This window comes from Zonotrichia leucophrys, chromosome 4, assembly GCF_028769735.1.
Source record: "Zonotrichia leucophrys gambelii isolate GWCS_2022_RI chromosome 4, RI_Zleu_2.0, whole genome shotgun sequence".
In the NCBI taxonomy this organism is placed as follows: Eukaryota; Metazoa; Chordata; class Aves; order Passeriformes; family Passerellidae; genus Zonotrichia; species Zonotrichia leucophrys.
The window spans coordinates 3,804,440-3,828,606 of record NC_088173.1 but is presented as its reverse complement, the minus strand read 5'-3'; the positions used below and the strand labels follow the sequence as shown (position 1 = coordinate 3,828,606).

At 39.9% G+C, this 24,167-nt stretch overlaps 1 protein-coding gene across 1 annotated transcript; it reads right to left on the bottom strand.

Moving 5' to 3' along the window:
• Window positions 1-200: 200 nt before the first annotated feature.
• On the bottom strand, window positions 201-23,219 carry C4H4orf19 (chromosome 4 C4orf19 homolog). Its single transcript, XM_064712472.1, has 5 exons — window positions 23,198-23,219; window positions 20,914-20,950; window positions 15,842-15,895; window positions 3,401-3,448; window positions 201-2,340 (listed from the first exon to the last, which is right to left on the bottom strand). Exons 1-5 carry the CDS (start codon window positions 23,217-23,219, stop codon window positions 1,398-1,400), a joined length of 1,104 nt encoding a protein of 367 aa, XP_064568542.1. The 3' UTR covers window positions 201-1,397.
• Window positions 23,220-24,167: the final 948 nt, after the last annotated feature.

The window sequence follows — 24,167 nt, the reverse complement described above, 5'->3', positions numbered from 1 at the left end:
GGTACCATAAGTGCTCCTGGGTACCCATCCTACTCATTAATGTTTTGAGAAATCAAAATCAGCATATACTGTAGGCAAATACGTTGTTGGTGCTTTTCATGTATCTAAAGAGGGCTATAGCTTGTTGAACTTCTTAAATGTAACTTATATTCAGAAAATGCAGGAAGTACAAAACCCACCAGATTATTTTGCATATGGTTAAAAAATTTATTAGGAGTTTATGACAAAAAACTTGGAAACCACAAAATTTTAGTATAAAATGTTGAGCACTTTGTATTTCAACCATACTTTTCCTGAATTGGCAGCACCAAATTGGTCTCTACCTCCTTTTTTTTTCCTCCCATTAGAAATGCAGCCCTCCAAGAATGCAACTGTTTTCAGATCTTATGCTTAATCCAGTCTGGAAGCTTGGTCCCTTTCCTGATGTAAACTTAGGGGCTACAGCAGATTTAAGGAGGAGTCCACACTGGCTCCTTCCGTTTTCATATAAACAAAGCACATCTTGAGGGTATGTTTGAGGCACAATCCATTTGAAAACTGTGTTGTTAAGACAGGTGACATGCACCTGGGAAATTTAGTGGAGTTGAGAGGTTTCAGGCTGTTGTTTTACAATAGTTTTAATCTATCCAGACTGGGAGGGAATGAGTTTTGATCTTTCTGGCCTCTCTGATAGTGTGTGTGAAGTTCTTACATGAGCTACTTTAGCACATTAAACCAACAGAAATTACCCACTCTCTTGGATTTGGCTGGGCTTCTGCAGTTTTAAGAAACTGAAGCAGCAACACTTGGGGTATCAAACGCAGTCAAGGGAGAGGTGTGTGTGGAAAATGATGTTGTCATTCCAGTGCCAGGTGCACGTGCACAGATTTAGGTTTAATCCATAATGGAACCATAGCCACAGTAAAGTTCAGTCCAAGCTGCCTTCCCTGTTTCAGTAGATCATAGAACTTTGGCTCATTTATGTAGTTTTTTTCTGCTAATGATGAAAATATGTGGTTTCTAACTCCATGGCTTCAATAATGCTATTTTAAATAATGGGAGTTTACCTGGAACATGCATTGTGCACAGACCCTCACGAGGAAAGAAGGGAAACACTTGCATGAGTGCAGATGAGGTGGGTGTACAACTGAATGTTCTGTGTGGAAGAAATGATGTTTGCCCTCCTGTTTTGGCCCATAGAGAAGAGTATTACCATTACCAAGAGCTCAAGGGAGCTCTTCTGTACCTCAGGCAGTAGAAATTAAAAGGCTGTATAAAACAGCTGAAGGGACCCAGGTTTAGTCCCACCTCCTTTTATATTAGCTGTTCATAACAGCTCTCCATGTGTGCTGTATATCTGTTCATATTGATCCAGAAATAACATCTGGATCTTACCCAGTGTGTTAGAAAGAAACCATCTAGTACTCATCATCATCTTCCACATCTTCTCCTGCTGTTGCAGCTTCCAGAGCAGCCAGAGCTGCTGCAACTTCTGCATCTTCCTCCTCAATTCCTCCATTGATATCTTTATGGTTGGTGTGTGTGGGTGCCTGTGGGACTTTGGTTACAGCCACTGCAGTGATGCCACCAGTAAGGCTCTCACTCACACTTGCAGAGTCTGTTCTAAAAGGTTCAATACTGCTCTCTTTCACAGGCCAGGGTGGGACTGCATGAAGGTCCTGGTCCCGTATTGCTGAAGTACCAGTGTTTTGGTCTGAATGTGTGCAATTGACTGAAAAGCTGTCTTTTTCAACACAGTTCCCAGTTTGATTCCCATTTTGAGGATAATCAATATCTGGCAGTTTTATGGTATTGTTTTCTGTTTCCAGTGTTGAGTTTCCTTTGAGAAAGATGCTGTCTCCTGCAGACTGGGAGTCTGGAATACTGTTAGGCACATTGCTGGCTGCCTTACTCTGACTGCCTGTCTCTAGGTCAAGCTCTTGTCCAGACCTATTTGACTCGGTGTGAAAGTCTCTGTTGCTGGCTGGAGAAGCCTCTGACTGGCTGGAGGTTCCCTTTTCACTGGATTCTTTCACTGGGCTTGTGTTGGGGTTGAGCATGGAGTGCTGAGCACAGGAGTTGCCACCATTGACTGCAACATCAAGCTTTGCAGCACACTTCACAAGGCCATCCTCCTGAGAATCATCGCCTCTGTGATTCCCGAGAGTTTCTGTTGTGCTGTTTACTGGATTTTTATTTTCTGTTTTGTTTATCTCATCCTGCTGGAGTTCATTTATGGGTTCTTCATTTTCACTGTTCTTTTTGAATTTTGATTTATTGCTGCCTTGTTCATTGTATTTATAGCTGTTGGCTTCATGAATGCATCCAGATGATTGTACCTCTTCTGGATCAAAGATATAGCTGGAGTAAGAAAAATTTTTAAAGAAATATTACTTACGATGTTAATCAATATAATTAGTAAAAAAGATTAAACTTCCTTTTTGGGCTGAAAGTCCTGAGGAAGGAGTGTCATTGAACTTTACCTTGGGTCCTGAGAATGAGTTAAACCAAATGGAAATGCTGAATGTGCTGTTTGCTGCTGTCTCCTGGGACTGATCATAACTAACCCCTGTACTGAGATTCACCAGGAGCACAAGGAGGCTGTTGGAGAACTGTGTGCTACTCATTGCTTGTTTCCAGCCTTATTTTTTATTTTCTCTGGGGAGCTGATTAGCCAATGAGTAGTCATAACCTGGATTTTAAATGAATATGTCCTCATACAGTTGCTAAAATATCTTCAATTTTTTCCTGGTGTTCTTCTTTCAAGTCTTTTGTCCTTTTTTGTCCCCCCTCCTGATTAATTTTCATCCTCTTGCTCTATATTTTCCTTGACTAGCCTCTCCCAGGGCCTCTCTCTTTTCTTTATCTTTCCTTTTCTCTCATAGTACTGTTTTCTCCCCATTCCTTACCTCTTCTACAGAAGTGGCCAAGGGGCAGCAGTGACCCTCCAGTGGGGCTGAAATGTGCTCTTTGTAAAACTAGCTAGTCCTCCTCTCTAGGGAGACTTAATATGGGAATTCTTCCCCAGCTAACAACATTTAACAGCTATGATGGAAGCAAGGAACTGCTGTTCATTTCCATTGCTTGGGAGAAGGGAGGATCTGATTTAATGTGTGCTCCTTGCTCCTCCTGAATTGGGGGAAGCCCATGGTACCTAAATTACAAAAAACTTTACTAAATAAGAGTTTTCAGTGCAACACAATTCCTTTTGTGGGATAGGAATTATAGAAGTGGACCTTAATTACAGTAAATTAAAGGACTTTCATAGGAAATCTACATGCCTATACCTAAAGATGCTGTAAACTTTGAGAAAACTCTAACCTTTTACAGTGGTTAATTAAAGCAACAGGTGTGGGGAGCACAGACACACGGCTTAATGCTTTTCTTTTATTCAGTCTAAGACACTCTTGTTTTATTGTACCTTTGTATCATTTTGCAGCACCTGCACCCCATCTGGATTTTCCTTAACCTGAAAAGAGAGAAAGGGAGGGCAAGGGAGAGACAGAGTGAGTGAAGCATTATGAAATTAAAATATGAGCAATTGCATTGAAAATGATGCTCATGTTTAGAAGGGTTTGTTAGCTAAAAACAAAGATGTCTACACAAGAATGGATGGAGCACTGTTCAAGGTCTTTGTAGGTTGTTGTTGTGCATTGGCAATGGTCTTTAACTGGGGAAAAATCTGGGGAGGAATTCAACAATTCTTAGTGATGTACTCTGAGAGTTTCCTAAGCAATTTTATGACTGGGAGAATTGCAAGTCAGTGTATGGGATGTGAGTTGTTGGTTTGTTGTTTGGTTGGGCTTTTTTTTCCATTTTATTTCCACTTGACACCTGTTGGTCAAGTTCTCTACCATGAATTTGCCCAGCTGTTTTTTGAAACAGTAAACTGCTAGCATCTACCACATCCTTTACTCAGCAGTTTCACAGACCAGCCTTGCCTGTGTGAGGAATCACCTGCTTTTGTTTGATTTGAACCTGTTCTTTACTAGTAGTACTTGGAGCCTTGTAGTTCTTATATTAGAAGTTTTTTGCTAGTAGTATTTGTTGCCTTGTAGTTCTTGTATTAGAAGAAGTAGTAACCATCGTGTCCAATTGTCACCATAGGAGAGGTCCTGTACTGTTCCTTCAGTGCTCATCTATTTAAATATTACTCATACTGACGTTGTTTTGTGCCTATGAACTGTCCTTGTGGTGTTCTGAGTCTTTTTGCATTTTAACATCCTATTAAAATTAAGTGTGGGAACTACAAATGCAGAATTCTCAAGGTGTTTGAAACCTGAAAGAAGCAAATTTATTCTTTCCTAATATCTTCTTGTTTCCGTTCACTTGACTCTGTGACATCCACTGAGCACTGAGGTGACGTTTTTGTGGAACTTTCCCTTAGTGAGGCACAGACAAATTCCTGGAATGGGCATTTTGTTATAAGCAGTAGGTTGCACCTCCATTTTACTACAGTAAAATTCCAGAATTTCACTAGAACTAGCAGACTGTGTTTTGCTACACTATTGCTTGACCCAGTGAGATGCTAAGAACCATCTATTATATGGTTCTTATGCCAAAGTCTTCTATTATAAGAAGAAATGGACCCTTGAGAACATTGCTGTTCTGAACCTAAACTGATGTCCCAGATCTGAACATCCAAAACCCCTAAAACACCCAATATTCTTTATGGGTGGTGGCTATCTTGTTTAAAGTTAATAAGTCAGGGCAGGTTGTTTAATATGTTTTGTCCATTGTTATTCAGGCTCTTTCTTGTTCTCTTGAGATTCTCTACAAGCTCACATACTTTTGCCAATGCCTAAGGACAGTGGCTCACTTCCCATAGAACAGAAATTGATGAAGCAAGGTCAGGGTATTTTCTGGAGTAATTTATTTACAAAACATCCAAGGAAAGTAGTATTGATTTATTCTTCTCAGGCATGGCTTGAACTGGCAATTATGCTAGCAGAAATGTAAATCCAAACAGTTCCCCTCTAAAATCTGAGTACTTCTGCTGTTAGCACTGAACTAAATACCTGATGTCAGACGTCTCATTCTTAGAGCCTCTGATGGCCTACAGTCATGGAGCAGCAGGGTTTATCCTAGGGTATAGCTGCTCATACCTGTGCTTTTTGCCTTTGTGTACGCATCAACTGTTCTGAAACAAAAATTTCTATCAGGAGTAGCCACTTGATGTAGCTGAGTGCTTGTTGGAATGGCTTTCAAGCCAGCCTCTTCTCTCCCTGCATGGCAGGCTCCCTTCCCCATCTCTGCAGACCATGTACTGTGCATTCTCACCCCACATACCTCAGCAGCATCACAGCAGGAATTCTGATACAGGGTGTTTTGTCTGAAGAGGATTGCCCTCTGAAATGCCCGCACAGCCTTTGGCTTGGCTTTCAAGTTTATAGGTTTGGTGAGCCCAGTTCTGATTTGTACGTAGACCAGTTCCAACAACAGATATTGCTTCTAGCTGAGAGTGGGCACTTCAAGTCAGGGTGCTTCTGCTTAGAGTTTTATCAGACAGATTTCCTACTCAGGGATTTTATTCACAATTTTTTTTGTTTTTAAAGCAAAAAATACTGCTTATAGGTTTTAAGCATTGGCAAGTCCTAATTACTGGCCTTTATTTTGTTGTAAAGATGTTTGTGATCATCATAGAAGGCAATTATAAATTGAAATTACTATTGAAGTTTTCACAGAAAGCACTTTCCTGTTTGGTGTGTGTTTGTTTTGTTTGGTTTTTATTTTTTTAGTTACAGCTGCTGTTGGAATTTTCTCTGCAGCTACTGCATTATGCTTTTCCACTGATTAGTTACAATGGGATCTGTCCTGTGGCATGAATAAACTATTACATATGGAAAGCAGTACATTGTATTATCTTATGAATTATTTCACATCCCTGAAATAGGAATATAGTTTTACAATGTCACTGTCTGAACACTGGCTTTTTTTTTTTCCCCTTGCCCTTTCCTTCCATTTATGATAATCTTTCAAGTCAAGCTGGAAAATAATTCTGGGGAGCCAATTGCTTTTATAGCATGAAAAATCATGCTTTAATCCTACTTATCTTGTTTTAGATACCGAGCTCTAAAGACTTGTGTGCTGTGTGATGTTCATAGTTGTGCTAATGGATAAATAATACTAATAAGCTGCTGTCTGGAGCAGTTTGAGTCAAGCAATTGCTACAGGCTTGAAACAAAAGAGCGTTTGCAACTTCTACAATGGATGATGTTAACTGATGGATGTTAACTGAATTTAGAAACATTGCATCCTTATCAAATGTTTGTTGTGTCAGATATGCCGTGCTGCTAAATTGGTGAGATAATTTCAGAAAAACATGACATGATGGGAGATGCTGTGTTGTAGAACACTTTGGGTGTTTTTTTCCCTCTGGAAAAAGGCTGCCTGTCTAAAGTGGCAGTAAAATCCTTGGCTTTAACATTCAGGTTCTCAGAATGAGATCAAACTGCTGTTAATCCTGGATATTCTGTCCTGACCATGAAATTTCTGAAGGCCTGTAAATGTCTGTCATTAGTTATTATGCAGTTACTTAATCCTGGACACTAATAGATCACCTGGCATTAAAGCCCTGCAAAAATATTAAGTAGGGATTTTTTAGAAGTTTTTTAAGGGGAAGACTGGACCACTTGGAGCATTTGCAGGAATAAGATGGAGCTGTTGAGGTAAAAGAAATGAAGGAGGCCTAGAATTAATTTTCTTACTCTCTCAAATTTTGAACTTGAATTTTTCAGCTTTTAGTAGCTGCTGGATCTCCTGAAGTGTGTCACTCTGGATGAGCTTTTATCAGGTTCTACAAAATAATCAGATTCTTGCAGTGTGATAGTGTGGAATAGCCTTGTGGTTTGCATATTAAATATCAATGCTTGTTTCATTTAAAGTTATTATTCTTTTCTTCAGTGAAAGAGATGGAAGAGCCCAGTTTTGTGTGTTTACCCCAGCCACCCCAGCAGACCTTTAGCTGACCACGTCAAAAGATAGTCTAGATATAATGTGCTTGCAGTGTATTAAAGAGGAGTTCACAGAGAGACAAGGAAGACCTGATGTTATGAATGACTGACTTTATCCTTTAAAGCAATATGATACAGAAGAGCAACTTCTTAAAAAAAAAAAAGTTGTAAAAAATTTGAACAATGGAAGGAGGAGTTTAGTTTGAGGAGAGCAGGACACAAATCCCTTCAGTAAAACAATTGCTGAAAAAGGGAAGGTGGTTAAAAACACTTATGGTGGTGCCAGCGAAGAGAATGAGGTGGGAGCTCTCTTTCAAGTGTGAGACCTTGGTGAAGATAACAAGAATAATGTCTGACTCCAAACCCACAGCCTTGTGTTTCAAGCCACAGTGTGCTTTAAGAGAAGTCTGCTTTTCTTTATTAGATTTGAGAAACACAAGATATCTGACTCCAAGTTATTACATAACTCATATTGTCTATTTAAACTGTGGCTGTGGTATGAGTAAATAAAAGGCAAACAAGAGATAATGTCATGAAAAGGGAAGAAGAAATATTTTTGAGTCATAAAAATGGTTTGGCACCTTTCTCAATATTTTTTGGAAGTTTACATGGAAACAGAAAAAGGTCAGTCTTACTTTTGTTCATGGTGAATTTTTTCTTCTGTCTTGATTTTTATTTTTAAATTCCTTTTAGACACCTCCAGGAGCAGAGGCAGAAAGCTGAGGGAGACAATATTAACATAGCTGCTCTAGTAAATCTCAACAGGTAAACTCTGATTTTGGATCATTATTTTTAATTCAGTTTGTTTGTTTTAGTTTGTTTGGAGTTTTCATCCCACAGCCCCTGATGCTTCTATTGCTTGCCTTTAACTCTCCTCCATCCTTTCCCACTCTAGATGACCTTAGCAAGTAAGGAAATTTTTCCTACATGGGTATTATCTGGGCTGAGCCTGAGTGATGCATGCATCTCCCAGGGACCCGAGGCACCTCCTTCTGATGACTTTTTCTGGTAGAGGCATCTTTCAGACTTGAGCCTGCCAGTGTCTTCCCCATCAGTTTGTTGTGTTTTGCACTCCTCAGTAAAACCTATCCATTCTGAGGATACTGCCCTGAGGTTCCAGTCTCTTTGCCACGGACAGAAATCCTTGTTCATCAAAATAAAGTCTGCCTCACTAGAGATGCAAACACAATTGTCCTTGTTGGTATTTCTTTGCTAACATAGATGCCAAATTCTAGGAGTCATATGCACAGAAAACAAGTGTGGCAAGAAAAAGTGTTTGCATAGAAACACGTGCAGAGGAAATATAGAGAATGTGGGGTGGGAATAGCCTTAGAGAGCTCTAGCACTTGACAAGCTTCTCACAGTTTGCCTTCTGTGCTAAGTAGGCATTCACATCTCCCAGAAGATTTCAGAGACTGTTCTCAGCATGTGCTGGGTCTGACAGAGGCTCAGATGTGCCCAGGCAGGAGGAAGGAAGCACAGTGTCCATGCTCACTGCAGGGCAGGTGGATGAGATGACCTTTAAACTCCCTTTGAACCCAATCCATTCTGTGAGCCTCTGTGTTACTGAGGCGTGGAGCCAGAGGAATAATTGATCTGGATGACAGGCAATACAAAAGAGGCACAGAAAAACTGTAGGAGTGGTAGAGTTGAGAGGAACTATATTTAGAAATTTAGAAAACTAGTAAACATACAGTAGAAAAAATTACCAGCCTGTGCTAGAGGGGGAGAGAAAATAACAGGAAAAACCATGTAAAGGAAAAAAGATGAGGAGCATAACTTAGCTACACACTGTGCAGGCTAATCACTACTGTTGGATGAATATAATGTGTAAGAACTGTCTTACATAAAATACAGAAACCCCTTCAAATCCTGAGGGCTTTTTCCTGACCTGTTTTGAGACCAGAGGGGCTCAGAACAGGTGCAGGCTTGGGGAGTAGGAGAAGCCAAACTATCCTGGGCCCAGAATGATCTGAACAACCTGATCTACTTGAAGATGTCCCTGCTCATTGCAGAGGTGATGAGCTAGGTGACCTCTTCCAACCCAAACTGTTCTATTATTATACCATGGTCTGTGGAGAGCACAGTCTGTGCTCAAATCTTCACTGAGACCAATACTTAGAGCTGGACCAAAATCTAATTTCATTTTTCTGGACTGAATCCTAATCTGGAAATTTATTTTAAAAGTACTTCAGGGAATAACTCAATTGACATATATAATTTAAAATAAATGAACTAAACTGAGGAACTGTAATATGGCCCCTTATAGGAAGCAGATCCCACCTCATTTTATTTTAGGGCTATTTTATTCTGTCTGGTTTTGCTAGCTGAATTGACTTCAGTCTTTTTGTTCGCCCTTTCTTAAAATGCAGCACTGAGGTGTTGTTCCTGCGCTTCAGCCATCTTGCAGTCCAGCCCTAGAGACACCTGGCTGTGCCATCCTGCTGGCAGAGTATGGCCTGTGGATTGACTTTGAGTCACCCTGCAGTCCTTCCTATCTGTGCTGCTCTGCAAGGAAAGAAAACTGTGCAAGGGCTTTTTCTGGTGCAGCTTGCTCTCCTCTTTTGAGGGAGGCAGGGTCTATATTTGGGAAGAAGGAGTGTCAGTGTGTGACAGAAAGAGCCTCATGCTATCCAGCCAGCACAAGGTTATTGCCAAGGTTACTGTTGATTGTCCTATTTTTCTTTATTTTACAGAGCTGAGGAGCTTCACAGGTCTGTCAGCCACTTTTACTCTCCACTGAGAATATTATTTGCCTACTGAACAGCTTGCATGTATTTCTAGTGCAGCTACCAGTGAGGACAGGAGAAGCTGGCGCATGGAGACTCCTCAAAAACTTGTATAAAACTTTCTGAGCCATGGCCTAACTTCAGTGGTGACTTATGGCTGTCAGTTTGGGATGTTTGGCTCCCATTGCCACCCTATGCTTGTTCCTTTTCAAATTGAATCCCGTTTTTAATAGATAAAAATGATCATTGCTTGAATGCAAATAACCCATACACTGTCATCAGTTGTTAAGAGTGATAATGTATTTTTTAAAGTGATTTTTTCCCCTTTCTCCCTGACTAGGCTGAATTAAGCCCATGGACTGTTCATTGTACAAAGTGGCCTGATATTTTGCATTTCCATGACTTCAAACTTCTGGGTGATACTACCCACAGATGCTGTGTACAGACAATGGTTATTTATTTCAGTGAGGGAAGAATTTGGTGTGTTCTGTGTGCTATACAAGACATGAAAGATGATGTTGGCTTTGTGTGTGTTATTTAGTGGTATAATTCAGGCTTCTTCATAGTAAAGCCATGAAACGGATTTAGACTTGTAGTTTTTTCAAAGAAGAAAAGTGGCTTTAATCAGTCCAGTTAGCACAGTCTGGAGGGTCTCATTGATCAGAAGCACGGGTTGCTTGTTATCTGGAAAATTAAAGAAGTCTCACAGTTACAGCCTCATAAATTTGGATGCTTTGTATTCTGGCATAGAGTAGTTTTTTCATTACTGAGGAAGTGGGTCTGATGTCACAAAAGGGTTTTGTTTCATCAAGGTGATACATAGTACAATAACTGAATCCTTAAATGACAAAGGTATGTGAGCAGTCATAGCAAGAGGCAAAGCAAACTAAGTGACACTTAAGCAGAATTGTTTCTAACTAGCAGAATCACATACTTTTTGGGAGATTAAGAAGAAAGTGATTTACAAGTTCAGAGGTTGGAGGATCTCTCCTCTGAAGACATGCTACAAAAGCTGGAGTTGTTCAGCCTGGAAAAGAAAAGGCTCTGGGGAGACCTTGTTGTGGCCTTCCAATACTCAAAGAGGGCTTATAAAAGTCAAGGAGAACAACTTTAAATACAGGTAGATAGTGGTGAGACAAGGCAGAATGGCTTTACACTGAAAAAGGAGAAATTTAGATGAGTTGTTGGGAAGAAATTCTTTCCCCAGAGGGTAGTGAGGCACTGGGACAGGTTGCCCAGAGAAGCTGTGGATGCCCCATTCCTCAAAGTGTTCAAGGCCAGGTTGGATGGAGTCCTGAGCAGCCTGGTCTGGCGGGTGGCAACCCTGCCCATGGCAGGGGGATTGGAACTACATAGTCCTTAAAGTCTCTTCCAAACCAAGCCTTTCTGTGGTTCTATGAATATCAAATACCCAAATAGCAAATCATATTTGCCAGATGAACCATCCATATGGCATAACTAATCACCAAAGTATGGCCTACTCACCATGATTTTAACCTTTATTTGTGTTGTGTCATCTGAAAAGATATGCAAGCATTAAGTGCTTATCCAGGAAATCTGCAATAGTAATAGCTGACAAAAATATGCAGATCCAGGAGCACAGTAGCAGTCACCTCTAATTGCCATGTACATGAAATAGTACTCTAATAGAATAAATTGTGTATTATATCTTTGAATTGTTCATAACAGCATCCAAGCTAGAGCACAGTCTCCTAGCTGTGAGGTGTGTGTGACTACTGTGCAGGGGTCAGTGATGCCCCCTGATTGTGGGTGCAGGCTGTGACATTGCTCAGCACAGGGAAGAGCATCCTGCCGGCTGATGTCTGGCTGTGATCTGATGAGAAGCTACTTTGGCAGTCAGGATGGTCAGAGCAGAGGAAGTGTCTGGCTACATTTGTTTTCTCAAAATGCAAAGAAAAGTCAGATTTAGTCTGCTCTGCTTATAAGAAAAATACATGTTAATTATCTTGCATATGTGTAGTTGTACTGCCACGAATCTGTACCAGTCCAGTTGGCAATGGCAGTACCTGCTAATTGTTCTGTGCCTGTGTGAATACTTCAGCTGCAATGGGGAGCACACCTGCATTGATGCAAATGCAGCATTAGAAACTGCTCCATTTCTTTACAGCTGCTCTCTTCCCATACCTACAGGCATCTAGCTGTGTTTATATCAAATGCTGACAGGTTTTCTGCTTCCACACTGCCCCTTCACTTTCTTGCTTTTCCTTGCAGCTGTTTTGCACCAAGAAGAGGCAGCAGTGGGCAGGTCTCAGGGCAGGGAAGTTGGGGTGTTATCAGTACTGCTCGAGCACACCTGCACTTGTTGTTTGTGGGTGTGTTTGCTGAAGGGGAAGGGAATGAAAAGTAGATGCTATCAGTTTTACAAAGGGTGTTCTATTTTGATTTGTAACTGTTGGTCATTGTGTAAGCTGATAATAATATACACAGCTATGTTAAATCCTGCTAGGCTCCTCCTCAAAATGTCCTTCTTTTCAGACCAGTAAGGTCAGCCAGATCTTCCACTTACTCCTGGTGGCTTCCTGACTCTGTTAGTCAGCACATGAGGTGCCATGTTTTATTCTCATAGTAGATTCTTATTTCTACCTTGACAGTTTTGGGGTTTGTGCTATTTTTGTTGTTGTTTTTGTTCTGTTTTTAGTTAGTTAGTTGCTTTGTTTTTAAAAAGACATTCTTGTATTATGTCATTCACTGACCTTCTATCTCTGGTAGCTGTTGACTGTTTTATAAACAGTTGAGAGAGTAAGGCCAGCTCACATGGAAGATGGACCTTTCTGTGGCAGCATGTCCTAGAGGACACAAGGGCTACAATTTGGAGGTGATCTGAGCATGTAATTTTTTTCCTGTTAAGCTCTTTGTAATTGATTTAAAATATTTATAAGATACTTAAAAGGAAATACATTCTCTCTGACTAGTTCCTCATCATTCACAGCACTAGGTCACGGAACATTTCCCTACCCCCATTATTTACCATGCAAAATAATTGTTTTATATTTAAGGAGTAAAAGGAGAAGTGGGGAAAAGGGTACAGCTCTCACAATCATTAGCCAGATTACATAAAGGAAAACCAAATATAGCTGGTAGCATATACCCACTCATTTCCTCTTCAGCTAAGCTTGTTTTCTACGTTTGGTTTTTCCAAACTTACATAGTCTAGTGTTTAAATTACTGAAGTTTGTTTCCTGTCTTTTAAAATTATCAATCCCATAAAATATAACAGCTTGTTTAATAGTAGGGCCTAAAACCTTGAGCCTGTTTAGTCCCATATTGTATAGAGGCAAACATAGAAATGTGTTCCTTCCCAAGGGATTCATGGTCTGAAAGTGTGACAAGGCAAAAATGGGAAGCAGATGGTCATATGCATGTGAGAGAAACAATCAGCAGAGGAGCTATATTTGGGTCAGTAATTGTGTTAGGCTAGGCCTGAGTGAGGGTCTGTATTTGGCAACACAAGTGGAGCCTCAAATTAGTTGTAGCCAATTTTTATGGAACAGAGGGACTGTGTCTGAAATGTCATTTCTCTTGAGAGGTTAATGTGTCTCTATGTGATTCTGTACAACTGCTCACTTTGGAGGGTGGATTCTTGGGTTCCAGACTTTCACCTGGAAATCCTTGGTTGTATCCAATGTCTTTTAAAAAGATATAACATAAAACCAGCTCTAGAATTGGGTCTTGAGATGGTGCTGTCATGGGTCTACGATTCACAAAGTTCCCTTGCTCATACTTTGCTTTCTTCCTGATGTCAGGCTTGAGCAGCCTGCTTGAGAGCCATCAAAGACACGATTCTGATAGCTGTGAATGTGTCTTAGAGACTGAGGGTCAAACTGAGCTGGGAATCCTAATTTATGAGGGAATTCTCTAACTCTTTGAATACTGTGTAAAGCGATCGCTGCCTCCTCTGTGGTTTTGACTGGGACTTGATGTGGGTGCTGTCTTCTGGCCTGGAAGTCACTTTCCATTTACAGAATCTGTTGATTTAAGCCTGCTGAAATAGAGAAGTACTTTCTAGACGCAGACTGTTTCTCAACTGCACATATATGTATAAAGGCTTATTTTTTTTAGCCTCCTGGAATAATTCCATACAGTTTTATGGATGCTGTTATCAATGAGAAATCCTACTTGGGACATTAGAAAAACTGACAGTGTCAGACAGTGAGCATGAAAGCTACAGCATTACTGCTGTAGGATTTAGTCTGTGAGAAAAAATTGACAAGTCAGAATGCTTCCTAAGTATATTCTGAGGTCATTTGTTTTGTTCAGCCTGGAGGAGACTGAGGGGAGATCTTATTGCAGTCTACAGCTTCCTCGTGAGGGGAAGAGGAGGAGCAGGCACTGATCTTTCCTCTGTGGTGACCAGTGACAGGACCAGAGGGAATGGTCTGAAGTTGTTTCAGGGGAGGTTTAGGTTGGATATTAGGGCAAGGTTCTTCACCCAGAGGCAGTTTGGGCCCTGGGGAAGAGGTCACAACACCAAGTCTGAGAGTTCCAGAAGCATTTGGACAATGCTCTCAGGCACACAGTGTGACCCTTGGGGATGGTGCTGTGCAGGGTCAGGAGCTGGACTCCATGACTCTTGTGGGGCCCTTCTTACTCAGCTTATTCTGTGATTGTGTGGTTGTGCCCCGTACATTGCCAGACAGTGCCACTCATTAGCAGCATGGCAGCACTCTGTACATTCTGAAATCAAGCTCTTTGTTGGCCCATCTGCTGGAAGCTGTTGCCTCTTGTATTTGCCTGTGAGTTCCGTGCAAAAATAATTTATTGACCTTCTTCTGAAATTTGGGACCAAAGATAAAAGAACCTTTAAAATATGCTGTTGAAAGACTTTGAATCTTTAGGTGACCTTGGTGAACAGTGTAAAATGGAAAAGGAGAGAAGAGGTGGAGATCTCATATGTTTTGGATACTGTGAAATTCTTTTAAGTTAAAATAAGAAAATAAAACTTAGGAAATCAGCAACAAAGTCTAAGCAGGTTAACTCCTGTAATCCTGTCATTCTATCTTATTGAAAACTGTTGGTCGCACATCAGTTCAATGAAAAGGCTCAGTGCTTCTTTGTTTGATTGGTTTTTCCCCATTGATTCTTTGTAAGAGGGTATGAAGAGACACTGCTGGAGTTTAGCAGGCCTTTATACTTCAAGTATGCCATACATTTTTATTTCAGGGAGCAATATTCTGAAAACAGACTTGAATGTCCATGGAGATTGCTTCAAATACAGGATTGGAGTGGGTTGTGTATATGTGTTTGGGCAGGATTTAGGCCAGGCAGGATATGTGATCTCAGCACTGGTATTCAGCTGCAGCTTAGTGTGCCCAAAAATCATCTTGTCCTGAATATTTCAGATGCTTCTGATTTGTTTATATCATATGAAATATTGCTAGTGGCAAGTATTGTGGTGGTATTGTTGTGCTCAGAACATCAGCCTCTCTTAATACCAAGAAAATTGGATAAAGCCATAAGCAGTTAGAATAAGTCAATGATTCTCTTTTATGAAAACAAAAGGAAAACAACCCAACCCAGCAAAAACTACACCCTTGCCCCCATAAAAAAGAAACCAGCACCAAAAAACCCCCAAACAAAACAAAATCCCCCCCAAATCCAGCACATTGACCAAGTAGATTTCTTAACATTGTCAGGAAGTTGTGCTTTTGTGTTTGACCATTTGATGGCATAACCTGCAGCTCTTTATAGGGAAACTGTTAGAAGTCAGTGTGCTCTCCCTCTCAAACCAAGTTAATCCTTATGGTTTCCAATTGGTTCTCTTTTCCCAAATCCTTCTCTTTCCTCTGTTCGCCTTCCATTCTTCTTGTTCTTTCCCTACAATTTGCCTGCATTTTCACATTTTCTCTTGCCATTTTTCACCTATGTTTACTGTCTTAGATTGATTCAGTTTTTTATTCCTGTATTTCTTCTGTACAGTGTCTTTTTCTAGACTTCAGAGGGGAAATTGGCAAGCTTTTATTTGCTACATCAGAAAACTTATGGGTTGGAAAGAAACAGTTCTGTCCTGTCACTAGTGCTTGTGGCAGCTGAGTGTTGTCATTAGAGAATACTGTGGAGTACTGTAGGGAGAGATGGTTTATGTTGTGGAATGCTGAAGTTACAATAGTGAATGGCCAGTAATTTTTAAACATACACAAGGAGAAAAAAAAATAATCCTACCTTTCCAATTGTACTCCATTGACTGCTTCAAAGATTGCTTTAAATGTCTTGGTTCTGCAAGAGAAAACACTTTGCAAGTGGTTTCTTCACATGCACACATATGTAAGAAGGAACCTCTGAGGCATTAACTGTCTAATGCAAACAATGTGGAAATAGAACAACCTCCTCTTGGTACCATTGTGAATTTTAAATTTAGACAGTGATCAAATAAATCACTTGAGTAGTATGCTCATCCCCTTGAGCTGAACTGGAATGCTAACCTGCTTAAAGTGAACATAAGCTTTGCTACAGTGGATTAGGACTCATGTGAAGTGTTTCAACAACAGCAGTAAAATTAGAAAACTTTCAAATATGCAGTATTATGGAACTTTCTTTCCTATGTGTTTTCTTTTTTTCTTTTTCTTTCTGGGTGCCAGGATATTTGTAGTATCCATTAAAACTTCATGTGTGCTTGTCAGAATTTCACCCTTCAGATTTTCACAAACTTTGAAACTTAGATGTCTCTGGCATTGCAATAATATTCTAGATATTGGTAAAGCTGTTGTTCTTTCAGACATGCTCCAGCTAAATGGAAAGCTCAGCAAAGTGTTTTGTATTAAGAATTTCTAAAAAGATAAATTGTAGATTTAGAGTATAACAATACTGCAATGCAGATGCTTTTCCTCCTTTAAAAATACAAATATTTTCAGTATTTCTTGTAGTGAGAGAAATGTGAGCCCATGAGGACTTGTGCATGCATGCAAGCCTATAATGACCATGAATCACCAAGTCAAGTTCATTTCTGTGGAATGGGCAATGCGTTTTACTGTGCGTTTTAGAAATAGGGCCATGTGCTTTCTTTCATTCTCAGCATCTCTCTGCATGAGTGATAACTTGAAAAATCTCAGTGTAGCTTACATTACAAACCACAAATCCACACAGAGTTATGCTTGCACCATTCTTGAAACCTGCAAGGGCTTTCTTGTAAGAGGGTGAAGTTTATGTTGTCCTGAGATCCCTTTCAGCAGAGCACTCCTAGGATCTAAGGGTAATTTGTTCCTGAATTCAGCACCCATAGGCAATGGGGCTGAGGAGGAAAGTACAAGGCAACAAGGACAGTACAAGCAACATGCTCATTGCTGCTGCTGCTCTCTTTGCTATACTCTCATTGCATACATATTCTTTGCAGTTATAGTTTTCATAATTTATGGGTAAACTCTGGCAAGTTCTTATAAAATGTCAGTATCTAGCTTCCAGGTTTGAAAGTACCCCTGGCTGTATATGTAGTTTCATGGTTGCTGTTTGCCTGCAAATACAGGAAGACAACATTTCATGGTGTCTGACCCACGGGTGACATTTAGAGGACTTTCTATTAAAAGCCTGAAATATGATTGAAACCTAAATGCAAATTTAAGTGGCCTGGGTATCTGATGTGGCTCGTTGCTAGGGAGAACCTGGGATTCATTCAGCCTCGGTTCACTGCGCTGCTCTGTTGCCCTTAGAGCAAGTCACTTAACCTGTCCTGTATGTCACCATTTCATATCCTCCTCAGAGCCTAATGTTTGTGCTGCACTTTGAAGATTTATAGCCCTGTTCAATCTTACTATACTCTTGCAAAGGGTTGAATGTTTTTGTGCATCTGCTAAAGGTGTGATCAGTACTTTATGTGAAGTGAATAATAAAGCTTATGAAGAATGAGTCATGGTGTGTTCCTGTTTTTATGCAACCTTTTACTGCGGTCATTTTATGTCCTTTTTGCATTCTATTTTATTTTTAAATATAGATATCATTATTAGTTGCAAGATTCCTTCTTTTAATTTTTGTTCAGATCTCTAACAGTCTTGCAGTATAATTCGGTCCTGATGTCCTTATTTGTTTTGTGTAAGCCATGACCTAAACATTTACACATACAGTGAAAAGAAATGAAAAACAAAATCCACGGTCTAGTTATGAAAGGATGCAGGTAACTTGTTTTACTAAACTTTCAAGTGCATTCTTGACTGCTGTATGTAAATTCCTTTTGTCTTTTTAACAAATTCTGAAGTAGTAGGTCAGCTACAGGGTTTTCCTTTAATTTATTATTGGGTTTTGTTTGTTTATTTTGAGTCCTCTAGGAAATTCCTATAATTCTGTAGAAATGTAAAATGAAACTACCAAAAAGGAGAGCTGCTGGGAGTCACAGCTGTTGGATAGTTGTCAGCACACTCCTTGTATCATGCCCAATGATAACTGGTTTGATTGTCAGCTTCTGTCTGATGCCTGTGTAATTGGCTTTTGACCCCAAAGTAGACAAAACATCCTATATTTGCTCTTAAACTTGAGTTTGAAGTATCTTTTTTTTTCATTGTATTTGGACCTTTTTCCTTTTCTGCTTGCTGGTAATAGTTTGGAGCATGGCTGTTAGCCCTATAAATTGCATTCAGACATCTTAATTAAGTACTCTTTTTACCATCATCTTTGCTTAGCAACATCCTTTCTGAGATATTCTGGGAAACTTAATACTTGCCTGGTGTGTTAAACAGTGTTCATAAATCAAGGTATGCTGCCATATCCTGCTTGCTTCTTGCTTATGTTGTTTAATAGTTTTTATATTACTCTCTTTGAGCCAGAAGCATGAAGCCTTTTACACCTAGTCACTGCAGCTTATTGCATAACACTATCACCAGTGAGACTCAGTCTTTGGAGTATGACTTACCATGCTGGTGAAGATTGTTAGAGTGAAGAGTGTCTACATGGTTGTCATGGATCCAAGCAGCAAGTAGCTTTCACATTCCAAAATAACCTGGAGTTTAAACAAAATCTTTAGGCTCTCAGAAGCTCATATTGGTGTTTTCCATTTCATTTAGTTGCTGAAAACAGGCTATCTCAAAGTCATAGGACCAAAATGAAAATGAAATTATCTAAACCTGCTTTGACGTAGACCATAGATATGCTTCAGATCCTGTGTGTGTTTCACGCTGAACAAAATTAACCTTTTTGACACAGTTATTTGAGCACCTTCTTGTGCTGCACTAGAATCTCTTTCTAGGCTTTTGGTTTTAAAAGTTGTGTTTGTCCTCCACTGGGAAGGTGTATGGGGTGCTGCATTCTCTGAGCAGACATTTGTCACTCTGATCCACCCGTGGTCGTGCTCCATTAGGAGCTCCGCCTTGAAGCTCTCAAGCACCACACAGATTCTCTCTTTGTTCAGTGTGTGAAGTTGATCAGTGCTTTTGGTAAGAAAGGTCTCCCTCACCCTGAGGATCAAAGAGAACTAACAAACTTTACTCAAACAATACAAGGCTTAACTCTTTCTTTCTGGAAATCATAACTTGATCTTCTAAGCTGAGCTGAAGATCACTTGGTTGTAGACACTAGGTGTTTTCCTTTGTCAATAAAAAGTGTTAGAATTCTATGCTGTCCCCTAGAGTTTCATCAAATGCTTAGCTATCAATAGTGGTTTTAATTTCCCATTTAATTCTAATGCCCTCAGGTTTGCGTTTCCCTCATAGTTTCCTTCCTTTCTCTAACAACCTTGGCCCTTATGCTTTTCATACCATTCAAATGTTTTCTCTGCTACAATGTCTGTTGTTCAGTAACTTTTTTTGCGAGTTCTTTTTGATGAGTTCAATTCTTCATTGCAATTTAATTTTCAGTGGAACAAACCTCTGATTTCCATGCATTCTTTGTGATTGTGCCCATGTGTTTCACTAGGATTGTTTACATATGATTTGTATTAATGTGTTTCACTGCGTTTTGATGGTTAAACTGATTAACCTTGCTAGGAATGGATTCAAAGCCTTTAAGATTCTGTTCTAAGTTTAGGAAAAGGAGCAGTTTTGTGCAATCAAAGCAGAATTTGAAAATCCTGAATTGTTTTCATGAATTCTTGGAATGAAAATATAATCTTCCAACTATCAAACTGCACACTTCTCTCTTAGATTCTATGGGGATGAGAAGAAGGAAATGTAGGTAACTAGGGTTGTCTTGGGTCTTGGTTTCCTGAAGGAATTGAGGAGGAAGAGATGTGAATACTCAATTTTCTTTACAAAAAGTACATATGAATTATAATCGCGTTGAGGTTATTTATTCTGTCAAACTTTCTTGAGTTTAATTTTTTAAAATATATCAGTATGTCAGCTCTTGAATTCTGTCATCACATTGCTCCTTGTAAATATCAAACTTGTCACCAACAACATGAAGAATGTAAGCAGGTAAGATGCTATGCACCACCTAACATTTAATGAACACTGTTTAACAATTATTTGAAATCTGACAGATCTCCTTGATTTGTGAAGCACCTCATCAATAACTCAGAAGGCACAGGTTGTTTCCTGAGTGGTAAAAACCAGCTGACAAAAGGAGAGATCTTGATTCACAGCTGAAAATAGGCTATTTGAAAGAGCTCTGTGGTCTTGCCAGTTGTACAAGAGTTTTCTGGAGAATTACTATCTTTCTATTAGCTAAGGCACCTCGAGATAGTGCTCTCCATTGATTCTGTAACCCAGTACCATGTGCCCATTCATGCCTAGATAGAGATTCTCAGTCACAGTCATCTGTTAGTGAGGCCCCTTTGGGTCACTGGCAGAGAGTTTTATGTTCTGTTTGCTCCACCACTTTTATAGACCATGCTGGACACTTTTTATTTCTTCCTGGTAACTAGGGATCATGAGCTGCTTTAGATGGCAGTATCCTTGTTCCTGGCAGGCTTTCTGCTGTCTGGGCTATGAATCACAACAAGATAAATTTGCTTTATGCTTTACAAAGTGTTGTACAGAATCATAAAATAATTGATTGAAAGACAGATCCAGAGCTCTGCCCAGCCCTTCACTCTGTCAATATAGGTCTACAGCATGATATGAAACATGCAACACCCAGGTTTAACTCATTAATGAATGGGAAGCTTTGATCTTTTTGGCCATGTCTGCAGAAGCAGCATATGGCTCTACTGGGCAGGTAATGCAATGTCAATATAATCTGTCTATGTTTGTATAGCTCTTTATTAGTAAAAATCTTGCAGGAGCTGAGGGTGAAAGTTCAGTACCCAAAATTTTCCACTTCTGTAACAATTTCCTGTTCCTAGCTTGTATGTTAAATATCTTCTGATTGCTTACCTCCAGCTTTCAGCCCCAAATGCTAGCAATCTGCCTCCTGTTTAAAGAACCTAGAAAAAAGAAATAAACCTGTTGGTGTATTGCTCTATTTTTATATTTGCATATATCATTATGTGCAATATACAGACATTGATATTCCCTCTAGAAGGGAGTGTTTGTGGCAATTTACCTGGGTCTGTTGTTAGAGAAAAATTTTTGTTACTGTAGATTACACTGTTCTACAAGTGCCACTTTCTCATTTTAGAGTTTTTGTTGTTAAGTAAAATAATTACTGGATAAGAAATGTTTTTGGTCACTGGGACCTCTTACAGCTTTATCCTACAAGTTGCCTGGGCAGGCACAGGGATATTGAGTTACACAATTTCAGTAGGCATTATTCAGCCAGCACTGAGAAACCATGACAGACAGCTCTCTGCATGGAACAGGTATTTTTCTTTCTTTGCAGAAACTGAGGATGTGCACAGCCTTTTGTGTGTTTAGAATCTGAGAAATTGACCTATCCAGATGCTTCAAAATTAATTAATGAGAGGGAGTGAGCAAAACCGGTTCCTGCAGCTGTCAGCACCCATAAATCATCTCTGCTTTTACTTTTGAAGCAGGACAAGAGCACGAATTTAATTAATGGGTTTGACTTGCTCTGGAAACACACAGCAGAGAATTCACCCTACCCACACCTTTCACAGATGCTGTAAACATACAAATGTTATTGTGTATTTACTCCTGAATGCTTTCCAGCATCATTGTGCTAGATACAGTTGAATGCCTCAGGCAGGTGGCAAAGCAATGACTGCAACAAATCCTTGTTCTGTGACACCCAGATCAGAGAAGCAGCAGGTCAGCTCCTGTTTTCGTGGTTCCAGCCAACTTCTGCCTAACAAAGGCATTAGTAATGGCTGCTGCAGAAAACTCCAGGGGAAAACAGAGTGAGTGAGTTTGTCTGTTTTCCATGGTTGGCAATTCAATTATTGTATGAAAAAAGTACCAAGTAGATTTATTCTGCAACCCTGGTTAAAAAAAAAAAAGGGATAATCTCTTTCTTTAAAAAACTGTCTCTACAATGGATCACCAGGAATGTCTCTGCATTATTTGACTTTTATTATATTTTTAGTTTTATCTTGTTAAGTGCAAAGAGACTCAGAAACTGTGAGGCTGGACCTCACAGTTCAGTGCTGTAGTCAGCACCAGGTACCTCAGAAGAGATTGTGCAAACACCCCTGGTATTATGGGGAACTGGGATTACATAACATTTGCATCACATCAATCATGGCTTTAAGTCTCTTGTGTCTGAAGACTTACATTCTCCTAGAACATTTAACTTGTTAAAAGTTAAATTTGATTTTGTCATGTTCACTGCTGTGATGCTGGACAGTGTTTAGGTTTTTTTCTATGGAAACTCATTGTACTCTTTCCTTTGGTAAGAAATTTATAGATGGAAATTTGTGCTGGAGGAGGAATTTTCTTTGCTCCTGTGCTAGTGCCCTTTTTGACCTGGCTGAATGTTCCCCCTTATTTATGATGTTACGTAAGAAGATGGAAACATTTTCCTTTTAGTCTGCAACGTGTAGGATTTCATTGTCTAGATATCTAGAGGACCTGGAAAATGTGTATTAAGAAATGTGGCCTTCTATAATAAGAGGGAGTTATATAGAACATTATTTGAGCTTCTCTATATGATTAGGACTTTTGGCTAGTGTGGATGTGTAGATGTGATGATAATACCCAAGTAACGTGGAAAATAGTGGTTCTTTACTCAAATACTGAAAAATAAGCTTGAATATACTGGAAAAAAAAAAGGCTGAATGTTGCTTTCTATGCCCTATGCCCTGTGTATATGTGCAGAATGGCATTCACTCTCCTATGACCATGTGATGTTCTACTAAAAGTATCAGTTCTTGCTATTTTCTTGTTTTTGTTGTTGCTTAGAGAGTCTTCTAGGAAAGGATCTATCTGGGGCCTCTAAATTTCATTGCCAGACCTGTGGTAAATGCATTTATGAATATCCACATGGAAGTTAAGATTTGGAGTAAGTGTTAGGGGTGCAAGACACTGAACATTTCAATCTGGCAAAATCCTCAAATTTCTCTTCCTTTCTCTATGATGCTCATATGCTTTTCCTTTTCTACATTTAAATATTGAAACACACCTATAGCTGCACTGACCTGACACTGACACCAGAAATTCCAGGAAATATTCATAAAGAATGCCCGGCACTGAGCAACTACTCTTTGTGTTTGTTATAAGAGTTAGAACATTTTTTCATCTAATTTTTCATCAACTATTTTACCTTTCTCTTCTGTGTATAACATGGTCAGTTGAAGACTTTGATATTTTTTGAAGTTATTACTACAGCTATATCTGACAGCATTTTATAGCATAAAAGAATTCAAGTTGTATTTCATCAAATACAACTTTGTGAAAAGGCCATTTTGCACACCCTGAGGCCTTATGTAGGGGTGATTGGAAAAGTAAATCATCATCCCACCTACATTACTGGATAAGGCTCTTTTCAGTATGGGGAATGTAGAAGAGGCTGCATTTCCTCTACTCCTTTTTACCTAGATTTGCAGCATGTATTAATACAAACTGTAATTTACTGCTCTTTAGCCATCACTGCTCTGTGTTCTACTGTGTCTTGTCTGTGGCAGTGGCCTTCTTTCAAAGGGAAGAAACTTCTTTGATCCTTAAACTTGGTGAAGTTGGACTGTGAATCACTTGTACTTGAGTGATCTGTGTTTTATTACCTGATTGCTGAAGCCTCTGACAAATTAAAGGCAAGGCCTTATCCACAATCATATCCTGCGTTTAGCTGTTCACAGAATCAAGGAATATTCTGAGTTGAAAGGGGTCACAAGGTTCATTGAGTCCAGTTTTGAGGTGAATGGCCCACAGAGGGATTGAACCCAGAGGCCTGGCAGCATTAGCACCATGCTGTATCCAGCTGGGCCAATCTCACCTGTGTCTCCCCCTGCCAGGAGCTTGGTGGAGATGCCCTGGGGGAAAGGTTTGTTTCCAGCCGTTGTGCTGGAGGGGAAAGCACTGAGGATCAGTGCCTGCCTGCAGTGCTGTGGTGTCACCAAGCAGTAAGAGATGACCTAGAGCTAGGCACAGCCAAGGCTGTGTTGTAAGCCTGACCTCAAGTTTCCCTGATGCTCTGCTCCCTGCAGGCCCTCTCTGCAGACCTGCTGTGAATCTTCTCTGTGCTTGCCCTTACTGAGGAGCTTGTGTTGTCTGTGTTCTTACAACAGATCAGGTAT

Excerpts from the sequence above, each read along its gene's own strand:
- C4H4orf19 (XM_064712472.1), bottom strand. The coding sequence starts at position 23,219 with ATGTTATACACAGAAGAGAAAG. Across the intron at positions 20,951-23,197 it reads GTTATACACAGAAGAGAAAG|GAGGCAGATTGCTAGCATTT; the intron begins GTAAAATAGTTG and ends TTCTTTAAACAG. Across the intron at positions 2,341-3,400 it reads TGCTGCAAAATGATACAAAG|CTATATCTTTGATCCAGAAG; the intron begins GTACAATAAAAC and ends TTCTTACTCCAG.